Genomic DNA, 25,568 nt, shown 5'->3' with positions numbered 1-25,568 from the left:
TTTCTTTAAAACACTATCAGTAAGTCGTTGAGGATCTAGATTTAGTTCTGAGTTCTTTACAGTGGCGGAACTAGAAAAAATGGGCCACCCCGCAAAAAAATTTTTTGGGCCCCCCATATATGTATATATATATATATATATATATATTTATATACATACATACATATGAGTGCATTGGTCTGTTTTGAAAATCTGTTTTCATTTATGTTTAATACTTCTAATCATTAAGTCGGTCAAAAGTATATCAATCATGAAGCTTTGTATAAGTAATGGTGTCTCGTGTTATGTTTATTTTTATGTTTTTTGTATTAATATTATTAATTTTATCTACGTTTCATTTTTATACTATACTATTCTTTAGTACTTATTTTTTTTTAAATAATAATTAAGACCAGTAATTGCTGTTTAATTTGATTATTACAAATCTATTAAAAAGAGCTTTTGAGCAACCCTATTTGACTATTTGAAAAAGGGAAATAATTTATGGAAGTGGTTTGAGCGTTTGCCTATCTTTCACACTACAGCTAATGTGTATATATTTTAAAAATATTTTTTTACACAACAGCATGTCTTAGCTACTATATAACATCACTGCTGTATTAGATCTGTTATCTGTTTGTTATTTACAAGGTTCCAGTGACGAAACTAATATATATATGTAACTAGGGGAAGTTACCAAGAGACATAACGTGTTACAGTCTGACGTCACAGTGCAGGTGTTGGCTGATGCCAAGGCGTAATATCTCGGGAAGCGATACGAAAGACGGTCTGTCAACTTTGATGTGACAGGATGCAGGTGGCTTATTAAAATCGGACTGTACGACAGAAGCGGCGTAATTAACAGTCTGATGTAACGATTAGAATCGATTACAATTACGATTATGATAGGACCGAATATGAGTACGATTATGAAGGGGATATAAGGAAGGCGACGGCTGAGCTCGAGGTCTCAGAAGGTCTCAGAAGGTCTCAGAAAGTCGGTCTGTCTCTCAGAAGGTCTGTCAGTCAGTCCGTCAGTCTCTCTCTCTCAGTGAGTCTGTGTGGCAGTATCCAGTTGGTTATATTGTGTTAAGAAGGACGTTAGACATGTGTATTCAGTTAGATGAAGCCTAGTGAGGACTGTTGGGGGTCCGTTGATTCAGACTATTATTGTGAAACATCTCTCTTGATTCAATATATTATTGTGAAACATTCTTTGATTCATGTAATAAAAGGATCAATAATGAACCTGCATCTTCGAGTATCTATGCTGTGGTCAATGTTGTGTGGAATGAGTGGTTAGACTCGGGAAGGTCACATTTGGCGTTGTCGGCAGGGTAGTCAGAGACTCGTTACATTTGGCGTTGTCGGCAGGATAGACTCGGGGACTCGTTACATTTGGCGCTGCGATCAGGATGAATTCAACGAGACTTGCCGCGTTAGGCACCCATAGTCAACCTAGTTCATAACTGTGTTTAGTGTGTGTGTGAATTCGGACATTCAGGAACAGTGAAAATTGAGGAACGAGGAAAATTTTTTTCATACACACACGGTAAGAAAGAACTCTTTTTTTTTACTAAAGGAATAAAATGTCTACTCTGGACGAGAAGCAGACCCATATTGTGGTCCTGTCCAGAGAGTCCCACATTAACAAATTTTACGGGGACGGTGATCCAACTTTAACCAACAGGTTCAGTGAAGAGGTCAAAGCGGCCTGGGCCTCGAGAAACATGTCACCAGAGGAAAGATTAAGACTGCTGATGGGCAGTATAGGAGAGACGGTTAGGGCAGAGGTCAAATGCCACGATAAAACCGTCCAATCAGATCCAGATAAGGTGCTGGATCTAATTATGGAGACCTTTGGGGAGAGACGGTCGGGATCGCAACTGCTATCGGGGTTCGTAGGCTTAAAGCAGAGAATGGCGGAGAGTGTGATGGAGTATTCACACCGAATAAACAGGGCCTTTGATTCGGTAAAGGGCAAAACACCTGACATTGATGTACGCCTACTGAGGGACCAGTTCATCGAGGGGCTAGCAACCCCGATCTTAAGGAGAGAGTTGAAAGAGGAGGTCCACAAAGACCCGCAGTTGACCTTCCTTCAGGTCAGGAACTCAGCGATCCGCAGGTCCGAGGATGAGGACCAATCGAACTGTTCGGTGGACAAAGTCTCGGTGCCGGAACAGAAACAATCCCCACCCACGGGGACCGGCACGGTGGAAACCATGATGGCTCAACTGTTGGCCCACCTGGATAAGGTTAACCAAAGATTGGAGAGGTTGGAAAGCAGGTCAACAGCTGAGAATCAGGAAAAGAACGGGACAAAACAGAGACAGGTTGGACGGCCGCGACCCGCCGGTCCATCGCTCCGGTGGACGGCTGACGGTCGACCAATTTGTTTGTCCTGTTCACAACCCGGACATATGGCACGGTACTGCCAGGGAAACGGTCGTCCTCTGTAAGGCAGGGCCAGGCTACAGAGGGGCGAGGTTATGGCCCAAGAAGCAAAATGATGGGAGTCTGTCCCGAAATGGTGATTACGATTGGGGACATCGCGGTGAAGGCAATTGTGGATACAGGCTCCCAGGTGACGACAATCACGGAAAATTTTTACACCAAATGGATGAAAGGAAAAGACCATAGGTTGAGGTCTGACACATGCATGCGCCTGACGGCAGCTAATGGACTAACCATTCCATACTGTGGTTATTTTCTGGCGGATGTCGTGGTGGCGGGACATAGGTTGAAGCAGGTTGGGGTGTTCGTTACGAAACACAACCTAGAGACAAATGTGTCAAATATACCTTGCCTGTTGGGCATGAATATTCTTGGCCAGTTGCCAGAATTTCTTACAAATATTGTCGGATCGACCACACCAGGTCGGGGATCCAAGTTGGCCAGGTTTGCCAAGACCAGAGGAAGGATATCAGTCCCGGCAAACACGGTCAAGGCAATCACATTACAAATTGGGGATAGAAGCGTGAATGGTGATGTGATGATAGAACCATGTGGCGCCGCACTGAGGGCAGGCGTCGTGTTACTGCGGACATACACATCAGCGGAAAATGGACTAGTTCAAGGATTAGTGGCAAATGTTTTGGATGAGGAAATTTTTATACCGCCTAATACTCTGGTAGGAGTACCACAGAACGTCGAGGTACAAAGGTCGGCACAGTGCATCGAACTGAGCAATACCAGCAGTAATGAAGTAACAATTAGGTCGGTCAATGTGACGGCCGAGGTGAAGAAAGAGGATGGCCGATCATATACATTCCCGGAAACTGAGGACCCAAAACTAAATGAATTGTTGAATAAGTACAGGGATATATTTGCCTCGTACGAGGGTGATTTGGGTTACACGGAAGTAATAAAACACCAGATACCCTTACTACAAGACAAGCCGGTGGCGCAACCTTATCGAAGATTACCACCGAGTCACTACTCTGCGGTGAAGGCACACCTGAACGATCTACTAAAAAAGGGAATTATTACAACCAGCACGAGCCCGTATGCGGCACCGATAGTAGTGGTAAAAAAGAAGTCAGGGGAGATAAGACTGTGTTGTGATTACCGGAAATTGAACAATATCACAAGAAGGGATGCATTCCCCTTGCCTCGTATTGATGAATGTCTTGATGCGTTGGGGGGAGCAAGATTTTTTTCTACCTTGGATTTGGCTAGTGGCTACCACCAAGTGGCCATGCACCCCAACGATCAACATAAAACTGCATTTATTTCTCCACTGGGACTGTACGAGTGGACCCGTATGCCGTTTGGTCTAACTAATGCACCTGCTACATTCCAGCGAGTAATGCAGAGTGCTATGAGTGACTTTCTATTTCAAATAATGTTGGTGTACTTGGATGATATACTGGTTTACTCAAAAACTTGGGAGGACCATCTAGAAAGATTAGAACAAGTGTTTCTCCGTCTTAGGGAGATAGGAGTAAAGCTGAACCCAGACAAATGCTGCTTCGGTCTGAAATCGGTACATTTTTTGGGTTACGTGATTTCGTCGGATGGCATCGCCACTGACCCAGATAAAATTGCAGCTGTTAAAGAATGGAAACAGCCAACAACTACGGTAGAGGTCAGATCATTCTTGGGCTTTGCTTCCTATTATAGAAAATTTGTGCCTGGTTTTGCAAAAATTGCCGCACCATTGCATGACTTGGTAAACAAAATGACAAAGAAACACAGTAAGGAGAAAAAGAAAGGTAAAACACAACTGATAGGTGAATTATGGACTGATGAATGCCTGAACTCGTTTAAGCTATTGAAAAAGGCTTTGACAGAGGCGCCGATATTGGGATACGCAGACTTTGACAAACCATTTCGGCTACAAATTGACGCCAGCTCTAAAGGTCTGGGAGCTGTGCTATCACAACAACAAAAGCAAGGCTTCAGGGTTATTGCTTATGCCAGTCGAGCTCTGAAGGAATCAGAGAAGAACATGACAAATTACAGCGCCATGAAACTAGAACTGTTGACATTAAAATGGGCTGTGACGGAAAAATTCAGGGACTATCTATTAGGTGCTAAATGTGTGGTATACACTGACAATAACCCCTTGAGTCACCTAAAGACAGCAAAGTTGGGATCCATCGAACAGCGATGGGCAGCAGAATTGGCACTCTTTGACCTGGAGATAAAATTTCGCCCGGGGCGGTCCAATGGCAATGCGGACGCCTTATCAAGGAATCCTTACGAGAGACCGGGCGATGAGGAAGAAACGCTGACAGGAATATGTGAGGTCAGAGCGTCAACAGATATCCCTCACGGGGTGCAAGTGAGGCAGAACGGACAGACCGGGGTGGAGCACATTTCCACAGAGCCCGGACATATGGACATTGGTGATTTTAATTGCCTTAATCACAAAGAGATAAGAAATGCCCAGAGAACGGATAGTGGCCTACAGCCGCTGTTGAAACACGTCCAGGAACAAAAATTCCCAGGAAGAAGGGAAAGAGAACAATTTGGTCGAGAAACAAAGAAAATACTGAGTCAGTGGGACCGTCTCAGTATACAGGATGGTGTTCTCATGCGGAGAATTCATGACCAAATTGATGGGACAATACACCAGGTGGTGGTGCCTGGACAATTACGAGAAGAAGTGCTAAGGTTGGCACATGACAGGGCAGGACACCAGGGTCAGGACAGGACGCACAAAATATTACGACGAAGGTGTTACTGGCCCAATATGGAAATGGAGGTCAAACGCCATTGTGAGGCTTGTGTGAGGTGTCAGCATGCGAAAATGCCAGTTGTCAAAATGAGACAGCCATCGGGACACATATTAGCGACAAAACCACTAGAGATTGTGGCTATGGACTTTACGTCGTTGGAGCAATCATCGGATGGGACGGAACATGTGTTGGTAATGACTGATGTTTTCACCAAATGGACTGTGGCGGTGCCCACACGAGATCAGACTGCCAAAACAGTGGCAAAGGTCTTAATAGAACATTGGTTCATCAAATATGGCATACCAAGACAATTACACTCTGACCAAGGAAGGGCCTTCGAGTCAGAAGTAATTAACCAACTGTGCAGCCACTACGGGATCAACAAATCTAGAACAACCACATTTAATCCGAAAGGAAACGGACAGCGCGAGCGGTTCAACCGCAGCATGCATGATTTGCTGCGTACTCTAGAACCTGAACAGAAAAAACGTTGGCCTGATTTTCTCCCAGAGTTGGTATATCTATACAACTGCACACCCCATGCCACAACCGGCTTTTCGCCATACATGTTGCTGTTCGGACGGGAGGCTCGACTCCCCCTTGACTTGTTCCTAGGAAAAAAGGAGAGTATGACTGGCTCATACACTGCACTGGAATATGTGAATGAACATATGAGACGAATTAGAGAAATGTACAGGGTAGTACAGGAAAGACTAGAACATGAAGCACGGCGAAGGGAACCGCCGGTACAGACAAAGGACCCGCCACTCAAACTGAACGACAGGGTATTACTGCGTAGCCACCCGTTAGGCAGAAACAAAATCCACGATCTCTGGGGACAGGAGATATGGCAAGTCGTGGAGATGCCTAAAGTAGCAGGTGGCCCCTTTAAGATAAGACCCATCGATCACGCCAAACCGGATCGGTGGGCGAATATTGCTCAATTAAAGAAATATTGTCATAGTCAAGAAGAGCAGTTACACACAAGGAAACCCAAGACAATTAGGGAACCGGAAACTATAACGGAAATTCACATACCCATCCCGGAACCATGTCACCATCAACAGCGCAACAGCGACACACAAAGGGAGGAAACCGGCAACAAGGAGGATCCCGGTCCCTCCAAAAGCAGAGAGACAGTAGACCATCAGATAAGTGGTCCGCGGAGAAGTTTGAGAAACAGAAAGAATACGAAATTTTTTGTCAGCAACCATCAATTCTTTCATGGTCGCGCTGGTATGAAAACAGACTGTTCAAAAAGTCATAAAAGTGAACTGGTGAAGGCACCAAACGAAAAAAGGTGGATGTGAATTCTAGAACTGTTTTGTGTCTGAGGAATATGATGTAGACACATTTGATATGTGAAAGAGGGATAACTGTCAATCTTATACGAATGTGACGACATTGACAGTGAGTGGAACAATGGATTTTTTTTTACGGTGGTGCGATGGACTTTGAAGGACTGCGCCTGCCAAGCGTTGTTTGTGGTTGATAACACACAAAAAAAGGCAGGGGTGGATGTAACTAGGGGAAGTTACCAAGAGACATAACGTGTTACAGTCTGACGTCACAGTGCAGGTGTTGGCTGATGCCAAGGCGTAATATCTCGGGAAGCGATACGAAAGACGGTCTGTCAACTTTGATGTGACAGGATGCAGGTGGCTTATTAAAATCGGACTGTACGACAGAAGCGGCGTAATTAACAGTCTGATGTAACGATTAGAATCGATTACAATTACGATTATGATAGGACCGAATATGAGTACGATTATGAAGGGGATATAAGGAAGGCGACGGCTGAGCTCGAGGTCTCAGAAGGTCTCAGAAGGTCTCAGAAAGTCGGTCTGTCTCTCAGAAGGTCTGTCAGTCAGTCCGTCAGTCTCTCTCTCTCAGTGAGTCTGTGTGGCAGTATCCAGTTGGTTATATTGTGTTAAGAAGGACGTTAGACATGTGTATTCAGTTAGATGAAGCCTAGTGAGGACTGTTGGGGGTCCGTTGATTCAGACTATTATTGTGAAACATCTCTCTTGATTCAATATATTATTGTGAAACATTCTTTGATTCATGTAATAAAAGGATCAATAATGAACCTGCATCTTCGAGTATCTATGCTGTGGTCAATGTTGTGTGGAATGAGTGGTTAGACTCGGGAAGGTCACATTTGGCGTTGTCGGCAGGGTAGTCAGAGACTCGTTACATTTGGCGTTGTCGGCAGGATAGACTCGGGGACTCGTTACATATATATATATATATATATATATATATATATATATATATATATATATATATATATATATATATATATATATATATAACACGCTATCATTCGTGTATTTATTTGAGACGTTTGCCTTGTTTTCTAGAACAGTGGTTATTAAACGTAAACAATGTCGGCACTTTATTTCTTGGATATTAGTTGTTGGAGCGTTAGCTTGTCTACACTACCACCAATACGAGCCAGCTTAGTTGTTGAGGCGCTATCTATTCGCTTCTTGTAAGGCTAGGAGCGGGAGGGGAGGCCTCAGAAAGGAACTTAAAAGGGACAACAAAGCACTGATGTGCTTTTATCCATCAGTACCAAATTTGGGATGGTCTCAAAAAGCCGTCTTAATATCTAGCGGCCTCTCGCGCAATTGATGTTTTTTCAAAAGAATTTGCCGACAACAGCGTGTGTTTGATTGTAGGAAAAAGAATATACAAGAGCGTGGGATGGTGTCTATAGAATAAATATACTCCAACCGCAGCTACAGTATTCTTTTTTCAAAACAACCATCAGGTCAAAAAAGAAAATTAATTTTAACTATAAAAAAATGATTATGGGCGGCTGTGGGCCCCCTAAACGGCGTGGGCCCCCCCGCATTGCGGGGTCTGGCGGCACTGTAGTTCCGCCCCTGAGTTCTTAGGCAGGGGCCTAGCTAAAGAAGATAAGTAAAAAAAAAAATTCATAAAAAACGTTTTAATAACAAGCTTTTATGTAATGATGCACTAAAAAGTAGAAAATAAATTATAGACTACTATTTAAATAACTATAAAGAAAAGCGTGGGTCACTTCAGTATCTATTGGATACCTTTACTAATGTTAAGGAAGACACCTACGCTTTTCTTTATAGTTATTTAAATAGTAGTCTATAATTTATTTTCTACTTTTTAGTGCATCATTACATAAAAGCTTGTTATTAAAACGTTTTTTATGAATTTTTTTTCAGTACTTTACATGTTTTATTTACAATAGAGTTACATGACTAAAAACCATTGCGCGCCTACTGAACATCACGTTCAGTAGGCGCGCAATGGTTTTTGAACGCAGCCATTACGTGATGGCGCAGCTATTGAAGGTGATGACGCGTGTGGTGTGGTTGGCTAGACATGCCTACTAATTCGGTCCAAATTTTAATTAATTCATAAAAAATTAATTAGGCATCCAATTAAGTCAAATTTAGTTTCAGATTGCATTGTCTTCATGTCTTGACCCACGTGCCAACTGTGAATCGTATCTGTCAAGTAGAACTGTCCGAATGTTCACTCCTGCGTTTCCGTCTAGACAGACAGACAGAGGAAGTGAGTTAAATAAAAGCTTGTAATAACAAGGGGTTTCTTTTTACTGCTGCACTGCAGGGGAATCTACTCTAAAAAAATGTTAAAAATGGCGGGTTAAAATCGTATGTTAAATGTTTTTTATTTATGTTAGATCTAGACTCTAGATCTAGTATAATAAATAAATAATGTGGATTATTTTAGATAATAATGTTTGAGTCGTTTTTTAACAAATTATGTATTAGTTACATTAGTATTACAGTATTATTACAAATTCAGAAAATATAGTTTAATATACAGATACTACTACTCTAGTCTAGACTAGAGGCTAGGTCTAATCTAGATTATGAGGTACCTATTCTAGTTCAGTAAACATAATAACTTTCGGAAATCTAGATCTATCATTTTTTTATGACTTAGGTAATAAGGTAGGCCTACGTAAAATCGTCCAAGACTAGTAATGTAAAAAAAGTGACACATTTTAGTAATTATTTCAGTTTATTTCACATTTTTACAAGGATTTATGTTTTGAAAGTTACAAAAATATTTTAAATATTGCAAAGTTTCATTCATGTACTCTGTACCTGTTTTTAAACAATTGTATTAAAGCTTTTCAGTAATAAATAAAGAGTAGCCATGTTTTCATCAGATGCCACCAAGTTCATTTAGACATTTACTTTAGCAGCCATAATTAATTTTGTTTTTTGTTAAATTATAGTTAGAGATGTGATGCAGGGGAAACCACTCTAATTTACAGATGGTCTCTTTTTATAAAGCAAATCTTGCTCGCAAACACTGCTGTTACAGTTGATTTCTGGCTTATATTGATATATTTATTATTTAGCCATTGATTTTTGTTTATTATTCAGTTATCTATAATATTTGACACAAATATATCACAACATATTTCTATTAAAGCCTTAACAATGAGGCAACTTTTTTTCACATTACTTATTACTAGCCTTGGCTAATTTTATGCACCTAAAATGATAGTGGAAAGTTACCAAAATGTGTTTGACTTGTTATAGTTATAGATAGTGGAAAGTTACCAAAATGTGTTTGACTTGTTATAGATAGTGGAAAGTTACCAAAATGTGTTTGACTTGTTATAGATAGTGGAAAGTTACCAAAATGTGTTTGACTTGTTATGGATAGTGGAAAGTTACCAAAATGTGTTTGACTTGTTATGGATAGTGGAAAGTTACCAAAATGTGTTTGACTTGTTATAGATAGTGGAAAGTTACCAAAATGTGTTTGACTTGTTATAGATAGTGGAAAGTTACCAAAATGTGTTTGACTTGTTATAGATAGTGGAAAGTTACCAAAATGTGTTTGACTTGTTATAGATAGTGGAAAGTTACCAAAATGTGTTTGACTTGTTATAGATAGTGGAAAGTTACCAAAATGTGTTTGACTTGTTATAGATAGTGGAAAGTTACCAAAATGTGTTTGACTTGTTATAGATAGTGGAAAGTTACCAAAATGTGTTTGACTTGTTATAGATAGTGGAAAGTTACCAAAATGTGTTTGACTTGTTATAGATAATGGAAAGTTACCAAAATGTGTTTGACTTGTTATATATAGTGGAAAGTTACCAAAATGTGTTTGACTTGTTATAGATAGTGGAAAGTTACCAAAATGTGTTTGACTTGTTATAGATAATGGAAAGTTACCAAAATGTGTTTGACTTGTTATAGATAGTGGAAAGTTACCAAAATGTGTTTGACTTGTTATTTTAAAAGTTGTAAAAAATCTGGCCTCAGGCCACCAAGGGGTCACCCATAAATGACGTCACACTCGTAGGGGGGGGGGGTCCATAATGTTGTGATGATGTGTGATGAGGGGGGGGGGTTCAGATGTTGCGACGTCACACTTTGCATTATAAAAAAGCAATGTTAGAAAACGAATTTTAGATGTCATTTCGCGTTTTAGATAACTGTTTTAATAAATTGTAATAGTTTAGACAAGATTTAAGAAAAATATCGATGTTTTAAAAAAATTCAACTGCAATTTTGAGGGGGGTTGTAGGTTGAGGTGTGACGTCATTTTAGGGGGGGGGTCTGGCTTTTTGTAAGGACGTGTGTCGGAGGGGGGGGGGGGTAAAAATCGTCAAAAAAACCAATACGTCATTTATGGATGACCCCCAACTAAAGAAATATTTTAACCTAATCATCTAGACATTAGTCTAATTATTTATGCTTAATTATCCGTCTTTCCCCAGATTAAATGATGTGTAAATGGATTAAGTTTGTTGCCTAGTAGAAATGCCGTCCCATTTGTCTACTCAGAGGGCTGAAGATGAGAGCCATTACCTACTTGTGGCCAAACTGGATAACGCCCGCAATGTTTCAACAATACTCAAGTCCATCCATTTTAAAGAAGTGAGCTGTTCTCCTTATATTGCTGTTCTCCTTATATTGCTGTTCTCCTTATATTGCTGTTCTCCTTATATTGCTGTTCTCCTTATATTGCTGTTCTCCTTATATTGCTGTTCTCCTTATATTGCTGTTCTCCTTATATTGCTGTTCTCCTTATATTGCTGTTCTCCTTATATTGCTGTTCTCCTTATATTGCTGTTCTCCTTATATTGCTGTTCTCCTTATATTGCTGTTCTCCTTATATTGCTGTTCTCCTTATATTGCTGTTCTCCTTATATTGCTGTTCTCCTTATATTGCTGTTCTCCTTATATTGCTGTTCTCCTTATATTGCTGTTCTCCTTATATTGCTGTTCTCCTTATATTGCTGTTCTTCTTATATTGCTGTTCTCCTTATATTGCTGTTCTCCTTATATTGCTGTTCTCCTTATATTGCTGTTCTCCTTATATTGCTGTTCTCCTTATATTGCTGTTCTCCTTATATTGCTGTTCTCCTTATATTGCTGTTCTCCTTATATTGCTGTTCTTCTTATATTGCTGTTCTCCTTATATTGCTGTTCTCCTTATATTGCTGTTCTCCTTATATTGCTGTTCTCCTTATATTGCTGTTCTCCTTATATTGCTGTTCTCCTTATATTGCTGTTCTCCTTATATTGCTGTTCTCCTTATATTGCTGTTCTTCTTATATTTTCAATCACTAGGCCCTACTTAGTTTAGGCTAACCATTGGAAAAATAAAAAAGTTTATTTGTAACCTTTAAAGGTATGAAAAGTTTTATAAAGATTTTTGTCTTTATAAAATTAATAAAACTAGGGCAGGCGACTGTTCATTAACTCTTTTGTTACTAATGTCAGATTTTTCCATTTATGTTTTGGACTAGACAAAAAATCCTAATGATTAATCTCATTTATGGCACTTAAAACATTAGCTAAAGCATAATTTTTTTTACCCGTTGTCACAATTTATTCTCCCTAAAACGCTGACTAAATCAGATGATAATTTTGTCAGACAGCTACTGTGTTTGCCAGTCCGCTGGGCCTGAAAGTCACAGTGGAGGATTCCAAATGTGTACAAGCCAACGCTTTCATCCAGGAGAGCATCTTCCATTTCTACAGCATTAAAGCAGATCAGTTGGCATTTAAAATCAACCTCACAGTTTTACTGGTAAGGGGGTCATACATCTTACATTACTACAGAAATGTGGGCCTTAGACATATGTGATGTGTTACCAGAAGGTGAACAGAAGAGGGGGGGGGTTGTAAAAAGTGACATTAGATTTGTGTTTTAACAAAAGTTTTCAAAATGAATTGTAGAAGTCATTTCACTTTCACATTTTTAAGTTTTCTAAATTTAATTTTTATACAATTGATCAATAATTGTAACCAAATATAACAAAAATATGTTAAAAAGAAATGACTGTTTCTGGTATTTAGCCATTTGCTGGTGGGGTTGATACGTTGGATGTGATATTTCCAGAGGAGGTGGTGTGATTGGTGTATAGCATTAGGAGCAAAATTTAAAATGGTGAAAAAAGTGTTGAAAAATATATTGTGTGTGGTTAAAGGAATGACCATTTTCTGACCCCTAATGTTGATGAATGTTTGACCATTTACTGACCCCTAATGTTGATGAATGTTTGACCATTTAATGACCCTTAATGTTGATGAATGTTTGACCATTTAATGACCCCTAATGTTGATGAATGTTTGACCATTTAATGACCCCTAATGTTGATGAATGTTTAACCATTTACTGACCCCTAATGTTGATGAATGTTTGACCATTTACTGACCCCTAATGTTGGTGACAGGAGTGTCTGACCATATTTGGCAGCAGTGTAATCCCTGGAGTCAGCACAAGTCTCAAGATGTGTTACGCTGGTTACGGCTGTCCACTCATTCTTATGTAAGTTTTTTGTTACGCTGGTTACGGCTGTCCACTCATTCTTATGTAAGTTTTTTGTTACGCTGGTTACGGCTGTCCACTCATTCTTATGTAAGTTTTTTGTTACGCTGGTTACGGCTGTCCACTCATTCTTATGTAAGTTTTTTGTTACGCTGGTTACGGCTGTCCACTCATTCTTATGTAAGTTTTTTGTTACGCTGGTTACGGCTGTCCACTCATTCTTATGTAAGTTTTTTGTTACGCTGGTTACGGCTGTCCACTCATTCTTATGTAAGTTTTTTGTTACGCTGGTTACGGCTGTCCACTCATTCTTATGTAAGTTTTTTGTTACGCTGGTTACGGCTGTCCACTCATTCTTATGTAAGTTTTTTGTTACGCTGGTTACGGCTGTCCACTCATTCTTATGTAAGTTTTTTGTTACGCTGGTTACGGCTGTCCACTCATTCTTATGTAAGTTTTTTGTTACGCTGGTTACGGCTGTCCACTCATTCTTATGTAAGTTTTTTGTTACGCTGGTTACGGCTGTCCACTCATTCTTATGTAAGTTTTTTGTTACGCTGGTTACGGCTGTCCACTCATTCTTATGTAAGTTTTTTGTTACGCTGGTTACGGCTGTCCACTCATTCTTATGTAAGTTTTTTGTTACGCTGGTTACGGCTGTCCACTCATTCTTATGTAAGTTTTTTGTTACGCTGGTTACGGCTGTCCACTCATTCTTATGTAAGTTTTTTGTTACGCTGGTTACGGCTGTCCACTCATTCTTATGTAAGTTTTTTGTTACGCTGGTTACGGCTGTCCACTCATTCTTATGTAAGTTTTTTGTTACGCTGGTTACGGCTGTCCACTCATTCTTATGTAAGTTTTTTGTTACGCTGGTTACGGCTGTCCACTCATTCTTATGTAAGTTTTTTGTTACGCTGGTTACGGCTGTCCACTCATTCTTATGTAAGTTTTTTGTTACGCTGGTTACGGCTGTCCACTCATTCTTATGTAAGTTTTTTGTTACGCTGGTTACGGCTGTCCACTCATTCTTATGTAAGTTTTTTGTTACGCTGGTTACGGCTGTCCACTCATTCTTATGTAAGTTTTTTGTTACGCTGGTTACGGCTGTCCACTCATTCTTATGTAAGTTTTTTGTTACGCTGGTTACGGCTGTCCACTCATTCTTATGTAAGTTTTTTGTTACGCTGGTTACGGCTGTCCACTCATTCTTATGTAAGTTTTTTGTTACGCTGGTTACGGCTGTCCACTCATTCTTATGTAAGTTTTTTGTTACGCTGGTTACGGCTGTCCACTCATTCTTATGTAAGTTTTTTGTTACGCTGGTTACGGCTGTCCACTCATTCTTATGTAAGTTTTTTGTTACGCTGGTTACGGCTGTCCACTCATTCTTATGTAAGTTTTTTGTTACGCTGGTTACGGCTGTCCACTCATTCTTATGTAAGTTTTTTGTTACGCTGGTTACGGCTGTCCACTCATTCTTATGTAAGTTTTTTGTTACGCTGGTTACGGCTGTCCACTCATTCTTATGTAAGTTTTTTGTTACGCTGGTTACGGCTGTCCACTCATTCTTATGTAAGTTTTTTGTTACGCTGGTTACGGCTGTCCACTCATTCTTATGTAAGTTTTTTGTTACGCTGGTTACGGCTGTCCACTCATTCTTATGTAAGTTTTTTGTTACGCTGGTTACGGCTGTCCACTCATTCTTATGTAAGTTTTTTGTTACGCTGGTTACGGCTGTCCACTCATTCTTATGTAAGTTTTTTGTTACGCTGGTTACGGCTGTCCACTCATTCTTATGTAAGTTTTTTGTTACGCTGGTTACGGCTGTCCACTCATTCTTATGTAAGTTTTTTGTTACGCTGGTTACGGCTGTCCACTCATTCTTATGTAAGTTTTTTGTTACGCTGGTTACGGCTGTCCACTCATTCTTATGTAAGTTTTTTGTTACGCTGGTTACGGCTGTCCACTCATTCTTATGTAAGTTTTTTGTTACGCTGGTTACGGCTGTCCACTCATTCTTATGTAAGTTTTTTGTTACGCTGGTTACGGCTGTCCACTCATTCTTATGTAAGTTTTTTGTTACGCTGGTTACGGCTGTCCACTCATTCTTATGTAAGTTTTTTGTTACGCTGGTTACGGCTGTCCACTCATTCTTATGTAAGTTTTTTGTTACGCTGGTTACGGCTGTCCACTCATTCTTATGTAAGTTTTTTGTTACGCTGGTTACGGCTGTCCACTCATTCTTATGTAAGTTTTTTGTTACGCTGGTTACGGCTGTCCACTCATTCTTATGTAAGTTTTTTGTTACGCTGGTTACGGCTGTCCACTCATTCTTATGTAAGTTTTTTGTTACGCTGGTTACGGCTGTCCACTCATTCTTATGTAAGTTTTTTGTTACGCTGGTTACGGCTGTCCACTCATTCTTATGTAAGTTTTTTGTTACGCTGGTTACGGCTGTCCACTCATTCTTATGTAAGTTTTTTGTTACGCTGGTTACGGCTGTCCACTCATTCTTATGTAAGTTTTTTGTTACGCTGGTTACGGCTGTCCACTCATTCTTATGTAAGTTTTTTGTTACGCTGGTTACGGCTGTCCACTCATTCTTATGTAAGTTTTTTGTTACGCTGGTTACGGCTGTCCACTCATTCTTATGTAAGTTTTTTGTTACGCTGGTTACGGCTGTCCACTCATTCTTATGTAAGTTTTTTGTTACGCTGGTTACGGCTGTCCACTCATTCTTATGTAAGTTTTTTGTTACGCTGGTTACGGCTGTCCACTCATTCTTATGTAAGTTTTTTGTTACGCTGGTTACGGCTGTCCACTCATTCTTATGTAAGTTTTTTGTTACGCTGGTTACGGCTGTCCACTCATTCTTATGTAAGTTTTTTGTTACGCTGGTTACGGCTGTCCACTCATTCTTATGTAAGTTTTTTGTTACGCTGGTTACGGCTGTCCACTCATTCTTATGTAAGTTTTTTGTTACGCTGGTTACGGCTGTCCACTCATTCTTATGTAAGTTTTTTGTTACGCTGGTTACGGCTGTCCACTCATTCTTATGTAAGTTTTTTGTTACGCTGGTTACGGCTGTCCACTCATTCTTATGTAAGTTTTTTGTTACGCTGGTTACGGCTGTCCACTCATTCTTATGTAAGTTTTTTGTTACGCTGGTTACGGCTGTCCACTCATTCTTATGTAAGTTTTTTGTTACGCTGGTTACGGCTGTCCACTCATTCTTATGTAAGTTTTTTGTTACGCTGGTTACGGCTGTCCACTCATTCTTATGTAAGTTTTTTGTTACGCTGGTTACGGCTGTCCACTCATTCTTATGTAAGTTTTTTGTTACGCTGGTTACGGCTGTCCACTCATTCTTATGTAAGTTTTTTGTTACGCTGGTTACGGCTGTCCACTCATTCTTATGTAAGTTTTTTGTTACGCTGGTTACGGCTGTCCACTCATTCTTATGTAAGTTTTTTGTTACGCTGGTTACGGCTGTCCACTCATTCTTATGTAAGTTTTTTGTTACGCTGGTTACGGCTGTCCACTCATTCTTATGTAAGTTTTTTGTTACGCTGGTTACGGCTGTCCACTCATTCTTATGTAAGTTTTTTGTTACGCTGGTTACGGCTGTCCACTCATTCTTATGTAAGTTTTTTGTTACGCTGGTTACGGCTGTCCACTCATTCTTATGTAAGTTTTTTGTTACGCTGGTTACGGCTGTCCACTCATTCTTATGTAAGTTTTTTGTTACGCTGGTTACGGCTGTCCACTCATTCTTATGTAAGTTTTTTGTTACGCTGGTTACGGCTGTCCACTCATTCTTATGTAAGTTTTTTGTTACGCTGGTTACGGCTGTCCACTCATTCTTATGTAAGTTTTTTGTTACGCTGGTTACGGCTGTCCACTCATTCTTATGTAAGTTTTTTGTTACGCTGGTTACGGCTGTCCACTCATTCTTATGTAAGTTTTTTGTTACGCTGGTTACGGCTGTCCACTCATTCTTATGTAAGTTTTTTTTGTGGCAGTCATTTTTATTTGGATCCTAACTCTAGCTGTCCACTTGAAAACTTGACAACTCTAGCTGTCCACTTGAAAACTTGACAACTCTAGCTGTCCACTTGAAAACTTGACAACTCTAGCTGTCCACTTGAAAACTTGACAACTCTAGCTGTCCATTTGAAAACTTGACAACTCTAGCTGTCCACTTGAAAACTTGACAACTCTAGCTGTCCACTTGAAAACTTGACAACTCTAGCGGTCCACTTGAAAACTTGACAACTCTAGCTGTCCACTTGAAAACTTGACAACTCTAGCGGCCCACTTGAAATGTTGACGTAGGCTTATAAATGTCACATTGTGTACATAGGCTTATAAATGTCACATTGTGTACGTAGGCTTATGAATGTCACATTATGTCCGTAGGCTTGAAGAAGACGGTGTACTCACAGACTGCAGCATCAAGACTCTGGAGCCAGATGAGGTTCTAGACTTTGATTTTTGCAGTGCCAATGTTGTCAATAAAATTATCATGAAGGTAAAGTTTAGGTTTTTACGACAAAATTTACGAATAGATTAATTCTATTTTTAAAGTCTGTTATATTAAAAGATAGATCTTTGTGATTTGTTGAACTGAGTGAATAGATTTTTGTGATTTGTTGAACTGAGTGAATAGATTTTTGTGATTTGTTGAAGTGAATAGATGTTTGTGATTTGTTGAAGTGAATAGATCTTTGTGATTTGTTGGAGTGAATAGATCTTTGTGATTTGTTGGAGTGAATAGATCTTTGTGATTTGTTGAACAGAGTGAATAGATCTTTGTGATTTGTTGAACAGAGTGAATATATCTTTGTGATTTGTTGGAGTGAATATATCTTTGTGTTTGTTGGAGTGAATATATCTTTGTGATTTGTTGAAGTGAATATATCTTTGTGATTTGCTGGAGTGAATATATCTTTGTGATTTGTTGGAGTGAATATATCTTTGTGATTTGTTGAAGTGAATATATCTTTGTGATTTGTTGGAGTGAATATATCTTTGTGATTTGTTGAAGTGAATATATCTTTGTGATTTGTTGAAGTGAATATATCTTTGTGATTTGTTGAACAGAGTGAATAGATCTTTGTGATTTGTTGAACAGAGTGAATAGATCTTTGTGATTTGTTGAACAGAGTGAATATATCTTTGTGATTTGTTGACCAGAGTGAATAGATCTTTGTGATTTGTTGAAGTGAATATATCTTTGTGATTTGTTGAAGTGAATATATCTTTGTGATTTGTTGAACAGAGTGAATAGATCTTTGTGATTTGTTGAACAGAGTGAATAGATCTTTGCGATTTGTTGAACAGAGTGAATATATCTTTGTGATTTGTTGACCAGAGTGAATAGATCTTTGTGATTTGTTGAAGTGAATATATCTTTGTGATTTGTTGACCAGAGTGAATAGATCTTTGTGATTTGTTGAACAGAGTGAATAGATCTTTGTGATTTGTTGAACAGAGTGAATAGATCTTTGCGATTTGTTGAACAGAGTGAATATATCTTTGTGATTTGTTGACCAGAGTGAATAGATCTTTGTGATTTGTTGAAGTGAATATATCTTTGTGATTTGTTGACCAGAGTGAATATATCTTTGTGATTTGTTGACCAGAGTGAATAGATCTTTGTGATTTGTTGAAGTGAATATATCTTTGTGATTTGTTGACCAGAGTGAATAGATCTTTGTGATTTGTTGAAGTGAATATATCTTTGTGATTTGTTGACCAGAGTGAATAGATCTTTGTGATTTGTTGAACAGAGTGAATAGATCTTTGCGATTTGTTGAACAGAGTGAATATATCTTTGTGATTTGTTGACCAGAGTGAATAGATCTTTGTGATTTGTTGAAGTGAATATATCTTTGTGATTTGTTGACCAGAGTGAATATATCTTTGTGATTTGTTGACCAGAGTGAATAGATCTTTGTGATTTGTTGAAGTGAATATATCTTTGTGATTTGTTGACCAGAGTGAATAGATCTTTGTGATTTGTTGACCAGAGTGAATAGATCTTTGTGATTTGTTGAACAGAGTGAATAGATCTTTGTGATTTGTTGAACAGAGTGAATAGATCTTTGTGATTTGTTGAACAGAGTGAGAGCCTGAAGGAGGTCTTCAGTGACCTTGACACCACCAGTGAAGTCCTGCAGGTCCTCATGTCACCAGACCAGCCGTTCCTGCAGTTTTCTACTTTTGGCAATGCTGGCAGCACACACGTAAGTCCACTCACACACAAGCCCACTCACACACAAGTCCACTCACACACAAGCCCACTCACACACAAGTCCACTCACACACAAGTCCACTCACACGCAAGCCCACTCACACACAAGTCCACTCACACACAAGCCCACTCACATGTAAGTCCACTCACACACGAGCCCACTCACACGTTAGTCCACTCACACACGAGCCCACTCACACGTAAGTCCACCCACACACGAGCCCACCCACCCGTGTGTGTGGCATATGTAAGCCCATCCCCCACCCCCAAATTTGTTTGGACTAATTAGGAAATGAGTGAATTGGACGAACTTAAAAATGTAACTAAGAAAAGCAAATGCTTTACCCAACCGGTTGGTGATAAATGACAATTTGATTTATTTCAGTCATCATTTCCAAAAGATTCTGAGATGGTTGAATCCTTCATGTGTTCTCAAACACAGACCAACAGGTAGGTTTTAGTTTGACCAGACCAACAGGTAGGTTTTAGTTTGACCAGACCAACAGGTAGGTTTTAGTTTGATCAGACCAACAGGTAGGTTTTAGTTTGACCAGACCAACAGGTAGGTTTTAGTTTGACCAGACCAACAGGTAGGTTTTAGTTTGACCAGACCAACTGGTAGGTTTTAGTTTGACCAGACCAACAGGTAGGTTTTAGTTTGACCAGACCAACAGGTAGGTTTTAGTTTGATCAGACGAACAGGTAGGTTTTAGTTTGACCAGAACAACAGGTAGGTTTTAGTTTGACCAGACCAACAGGTAGGTTTTAGTTTGACCAGACCAACAGGTAGGTTTTAGTTTGACCAGACCAATAGGTAGGTTTTAGTTTGACCAGACCAACAGGTAGGTTTTAGTTTGACCAGACCAACAGGTAGGTTTTAGTTTGACCAGAACAACAGGTAGGTTTTAGTTTGACCAGACCAACAGGTAAGTTTTAGTTTGATCAGACCAGACCAACAGGTAGGTTTTAGTTTGATCAGACCAACAGGTAGGTTTTTGTTTGACCAGACCAACAGGTAGGTTTTAGTTTGATCAGACCAACAGGTAGGTTTTAGTTTGACCAGACCAACAGGGAGGTTTTAGTTTGACCAGACCAATAGGTAGGTTTTAGTTTGACCAGACCAACAGGTAGGTTTTAGTTTGATCAGACCAACAGGTAGGTTTTAGTTTGACCAGAACAACAGGTAGGTTTTAGTTTGACCAGACCAACAGGTAGGTTTTAGTTTGACCAGACCAACAGGTAGGTTTTAGTTTGACCAGACCAATAGGTAGGTTTTAGTTTGACCAGACCAACTGGTAGGTTTTAGTTTGACCAGACCAACAGGTAGGTTTTAGTTTGACCAGACCAACAGGTAGGTTTTAGTTTGATCAGACCAACAGGTAGGTTTTAGTTTGACCAGACCAACTGGTAGGTTTTAGTTTGACCAGACCAACAGGTAGGTTTTAGTTTGACCAGACCAACAGGTAGGTTTTAGTTTGATCAGACCAACAGGTAGGTTTTAGTTTGACCAGAACAACAGGTAGGTTTTAGTTTGACCAGACCAACAGGTAGGTTTTAGTTTGACCAGACCAACAGGTAGGTTTTAGTTTGACCAGACCAATAGGTAGGTTTTAGTTTGACCAGACCAACAGGTAGGTTTTAGTTTGACCAGACCAACAGGTAGGTTTTAGTTTGACCAGAACAACAGGTAGGTTTTAGTTTGACCAGACCAACAGGTAAGTTTTAGTTTGATCAGACCAGACCAACAGGTAGGTTTTAGTTTGATCAGACCAACAGGTAGGTTTTTGTTTGACCAGACCAACAGGTAGGTTTTAGTTTGATCAGACCAACAGGTAGGTTTTAGTTTGACCAGACCAACAGGGAGGTTTTACTTTGACCAGACCAATAGGTAGGTTTTAGTTTGACCAGACCAACAGGTAGGTTTTAGTTTGACCAGACCAACAGGTAGGTTTTAGTTTGACCAGACCAACAGGTAGGTTTTAGTTTGATCAGACCAACAGGTAGGTTTTAGTTTGACCAGACCAACAGGTAGGTTTTAGTTTGACCAGACCAATAGGTAGGTTTTAGTTTGAACAGACCAACAGGTAGGTTTTAGTTTGACCAGACCAACAGGTAGGTTTTAGTTTGATCAGACCAGACCAACAGGTAGGTTTTAGTTTGATCAGACCAGACCAACAGGTAGGTTTTTGTTTGACCAGACCAACAGGTAGGTTTTAGTTTGACTAGACCAACAGGTAGGTTTTAGTTTGACCAGACCAGACCAACAGGTAGATTTTAGTTTGATCAGACCAACAGGTAGGTTTTAGTTTGACCAGACCAACAGGTAGGTTTTAGTTTGACCAGACCAACAGGTAGGTTTTAGTTTGACCAGAACAACAGGTAGGTTTTAGTTTGACCAGACCAACAGGTAGGTTTTAGTTTGACCAGACCAACAGGTAGGTTTTAGTTTGACCAGACCAACAGGTAGGTTTTAGTTTGACCAGACCAACAGGTAGGTTTTAGTTTGATCAGACCAACAGGTAGGTTTTAGTTTGACCAGACCAACAGGTAGGTTTTAGTTTGACCAGACCAACAGGTAGGTTTTAGTTTGACCAGACCAACAGGTAGGTTTTAGTTTGACCAGACCAACAGGTAGGTTTTAGTTTGATCAGACCAACAGGTAGGTTTTAGTTTGACCAGAACAACAGGTAGGTTTTAGTTTGACCAGACCAACAGGTAGGTTTTAGTTTGACCAGACCAACAGGTAGGTTTTAGTTTGACCAGAACAACAGGTAGGTTTTAGTTAGACCAGACCAACAGGTAAGTTTTAGTTTGATCAGACCAGACCAACAGGTAGGTTTTAGTTTGATCAGACCAACAGGTAGGTTTTTGTTTGACCAGACCTACAGGTAGGTTTTAGTTTGACCAGACCAACAGGTAGGTTTTAGTTTGACCAGACCAACAGGTAGGTTTTAGTTTGACCAGACCAACAGGTAGGTTTTAGTTTGACCAGACCAACAGGTAGGTTTTAGTTTGATCAGACCAACAGGTAGGTTTTAGTTTGACCAGACCAACAGGTAGGTTTTAGTTTGACCAGACCAACAGGTAGGTTTTAGTTTGATCAGACCAACAGGTAGGTTTTAGTTTGACCAGACCAACATGTAGGTTTTAGTTTGACCAGACCAACAGGTAGGTTTTAGTTTGATCAGACCAACAGGTAGGTTTTAGTTTGACCAGACCAACAGGTAGGTTTTAGTTTGATCAGACCAGACCAACAGGTAGGTTTTAGTTTGATCAGACCAACAGGTAGGTTTTAGTTTGACCAGACCAACAGGTAGGTTTTAGTTTGACCAGACCAACAGGAAGGTTTTAGTTTGACTAGACCAACAGGTAGGTTTAAGGGCACAGCAATTGGCATTATGACAGCAGTCTTTAGCTGTCTTCTCTGCCAGAATTGACCATCAGTTTTTGCTTGTCAGATACAAAATCAATCTACTGAAACCATCATTTATTGCTTGTCAGATACAAAATCAATCTACTGAAACCATCAGTTTTTGCTTGTCAGATACAAAATCAATCTACTGAAACCATTAGTTTTTGCTTGTCAGATACAAAATCAATCTACTGAAACCATCATTTATTGCTTGTCAGATACAAAATCAATCTACTGAAACCATTAGTTTTTGCTTGTCAGATACAAAATCAATCTACTGAAACCATCATTTATTGCTTGTCAGATACAAAATCAATCTACTGAAACCATCATTATTGCTTGTCAGATACAAAATCAATCTACTGAAACCATCAGTTTTTGCTTGTCAGATACAAAATCAATCTACTGAAACCATCATTTATTGCTTGTCAGATACAAAATCAATCTACTGAAACCATCATTTATTGCTTGTCAGAAACAAAATCAATCTACTGAAACCATCAGTTTTTGCTTGTCAGATACAAAATCAATCTACTGAAACCATCAGTTTTTGCTTGTCAGATACAAAATCAATCTACTGAAACCGTCGGTCAAAGCCCTGACCATCTCCACCAGGATTTCCATCAGAACAGACACCAGAGGCTTCTTGTCCCTACAGTACATGATCAAGATAGAGGACGGACAAATTTGTTTTGTTGAGTTTTATGTAGGTATCTTTTTATTCCCACTTTTTCTTTCTTTCTTGAGCTGATGTTTTTAAATAAAACATTTATTTGAATGTAGCCTACTTTTGACAAGCTTTTCTTTCATTTGCTTCCTTGTGCATTGTCACATGGATAGAAACTGTAGAGTGAAATTTCGACCTCTTCAAACAAAATTTTTTTAAACTTGGCTTGTGTGTCAAGACCTGATGACAATGCAAAATTGGCATCAAACTTTTTATAAAGTACTATTTACCACGTTATTTAACAGACATTTTCAGTGTTCATTTTTTGCTCAATTGTTTTTAGTCATGGGATTCTATAGTATTTTCATTTAATGTATAATCAGAGGCGTAGCGACCCTTCCCGGCGCCCGGGGACATACTTTCAATTTGGCGCCCCCCCCCCCCCCTCAGAGCAAATTTTCTATTTGCACCCCCCCCCCCCTCGAACTTTTCATTTGCACCCCCCCCCCCTCAAACTTTCAATTTGGCGCCACCCCTAAGGTCGGCGCCCGGGGACATATGTCCGTCCGTCCCCCCTCGCTACGCCTCTGTGTATAATAACGAACTACTATTTAAATAACTAAAAATAAAAGTGTGGTTCTCTAAGCATATACCTTTACTAAAATTTAAGAAGTGACCCACACTTTTCTTAATAGTTATTTAAACAGTCATGCATTACTATATATTTCATGAAAATCATTTATTTTCTCATTTTTAGTGCATAATTATGTGTAAGCTTGTTATCAACATGTTTTTTATGATTTTTTAAATTTTAGTGTGAACAAAATCGACACAACTTTCCATTCCACTCTTATATTGACTCTACTTTCTATTCTAGTGTGACTCTTATATTGACTCTACTTTCTATTCTAGTGTGACTCTTATATTGAAGTCTACTTTCTTTTCTAGTGTGACTCTTATATTGACTCTACTTTCTAGTCTAGTGTGACTCTTATATTGAAGTCTACTTTCTATTCTAGTGTGACTCTTATATGGGCTCTACTTTCTATTCTAGTGTGACTCTTATATTGACTCTACTTTCTATTCTAGTGTGACTCTTATATTGACTCTACTTTCTAGTCTAGTGTGACTCTTATATTGAAGTCTACTTTTTATTCTAGTGTGACTCTTATATGGGCTCTACTTTCTATTCTAGTGTGACTCTTATATTGACTCTACTTTCTATTCTAGTGTGACTCTTATATTGACTCTACTTTCTATTCTAGAGTGACTCTTATATTGACTCTACTTTCTATTCTAGTGTGACTCTTATATTGAAGTCTACTTTCTATTCTAGTGTGATTCTTATATTGACTCTACTTTCTATTCTAGTGTGACTCTTCTTGACTCTACTTTCTATTCTAGTGTGACTCTTATATTGACTCTACTTTCTATTCTAGTGTGACTCTTATATTGACTCTACTTTCCATTCTAGTGTGACTCTTATATTGACTCTACTTTCTATTCTAGTGTGCACCAGATGAGGAGCCCACTGAAGAGATAGACTCTTGAAGTCAAGACTCTTTTAAGTCAAGACTCTTGATGTCTCATTGTAAAAAATTGTTGTGTAAATAAAATTGTAATTTAAAAAAAATTTGTCAACAAAAATGTACAACTTCGTCTAAAGCCTGTGAGAGTTGATCGTGAAGTTAACCGTGTTGGTAGTTCACTTCATGGTGTGATTTGTGTTGGTAGTTCACTTGATGGTGTGATTTGATTGGTTTCAAATGTCAGTTCACTTCATGGTGTGATTTGATTGGTTTCAAATGTCAGTTCACTTCATGGTGTGATTTGATTGGTTTCAAATGTCAGTTCACTTCATGGTGTGATTTGATTGGTTTCAAATGTCAGTTCATTTCATGGTGTGATTTGATTGGTTTCAAATGTCAGTTCATTTCATGGTGTGATTTGATTAGTTTCAAATGTTAGTTCATTTCATGGTGTGATTTGATTGGTTGATAACACAACTTGTTTGGTTTGCACTCAAAGTTGCGACTTAGCAGACTAATAAAACCACAAAGATGCATTATTAGACCTAATTGGCTATGGATAATTAAAATAACTAATTTCTGTGTGAACCAAACACTCATGGATTCACTAGACCTAATTGTAAAAAAGTTCTTTAAAAAAATATATAATTGTCACATGGAGTTTTATTGGTTTAACAAGTTTAACATACCTGTGTAGAGGATAAGTAGAAAGCTGATTAAT

The 25,568-nt window shown here is 39.1% G+C and overlaps 1 protein-coding gene across 2 annotated transcripts; it reads left to right on the top strand.

Moving 5' to 3' along the window:
• On the top strand, positions 1-24,940 carry LOC131952985 (cell cycle checkpoint protein RAD1). Of its 2 annotated transcripts, none has more exons than XM_059315958.1 (9): positions 1-19; positions 10,921-11,080; positions 12,084-12,239; positions 12,886-12,980; positions 17,403-17,514; positions 19,109-19,231; positions 19,625-19,689; positions 23,213-23,357; positions 24,828-24,940. In XM_059315958.1, the coding sequence occupies exons 2-9, from the start codon at positions 10,964-10,966 to the stop codon at positions 24,867-24,869; spliced, it is 855 nt and encodes a 284-aa protein (XP_059171941.1). In that variant the 5' UTR covers positions 1-19; positions 10,921-10,963; the 3' UTR covers positions 24,870-24,940. The 2 variants fall into 2 exon arrangements, with proteins under 2 accessions (XP_059171941.1, XP_059171940.1); XM_059315957.1 differs by lacking the exon at positions 1-19 and adding an exon at positions 8,760-8,824.
• The last annotated feature ends 628 nt before the right edge of the window (positions 24,941-25,568 follow it).

The sequence above is a fragment of the Physella acuta genome, unplaced genomic scaffold (assembly GCF_028476545.2).
Source record: "Physella acuta isolate Inbredline_101_S28 unplaced genomic scaffold, ASM2847654v3 ptg000897l, whole genome shotgun sequence".
In the NCBI taxonomy this organism is placed as follows: domain Eukaryota; kingdom Metazoa; phylum Mollusca; class Gastropoda; family Physidae; genus Physella; species Physella acuta.
This window is presented reverse-complemented; position numbering and strand designations above follow the sequence as displayed.

Bases quoted from the DNA above. Each gene is read 5' to 3' on its own strand.
- LOC131952985 (XM_059315958.1), top strand. From the start codon at position 10,964: ATGCCGTCCCATTTGTCTACTCAGAGGGCTGAAGATGAGAGCCATTAC. The intron at 11,081-12,083 runs GTGAGCTGTTCT...TAATTTTGTCAG, and splicing joins AGTCCATCCATTTTAAAGAA to ACAGCTACTGTGTTTGCCAG. The intron at 19,232-19,624 runs GTAAGTCCACTC...GATTTATTTCAG, and splicing joins GCAATGCTGGCAGCACACAC to TCATCATTTCCAAAAGATTC.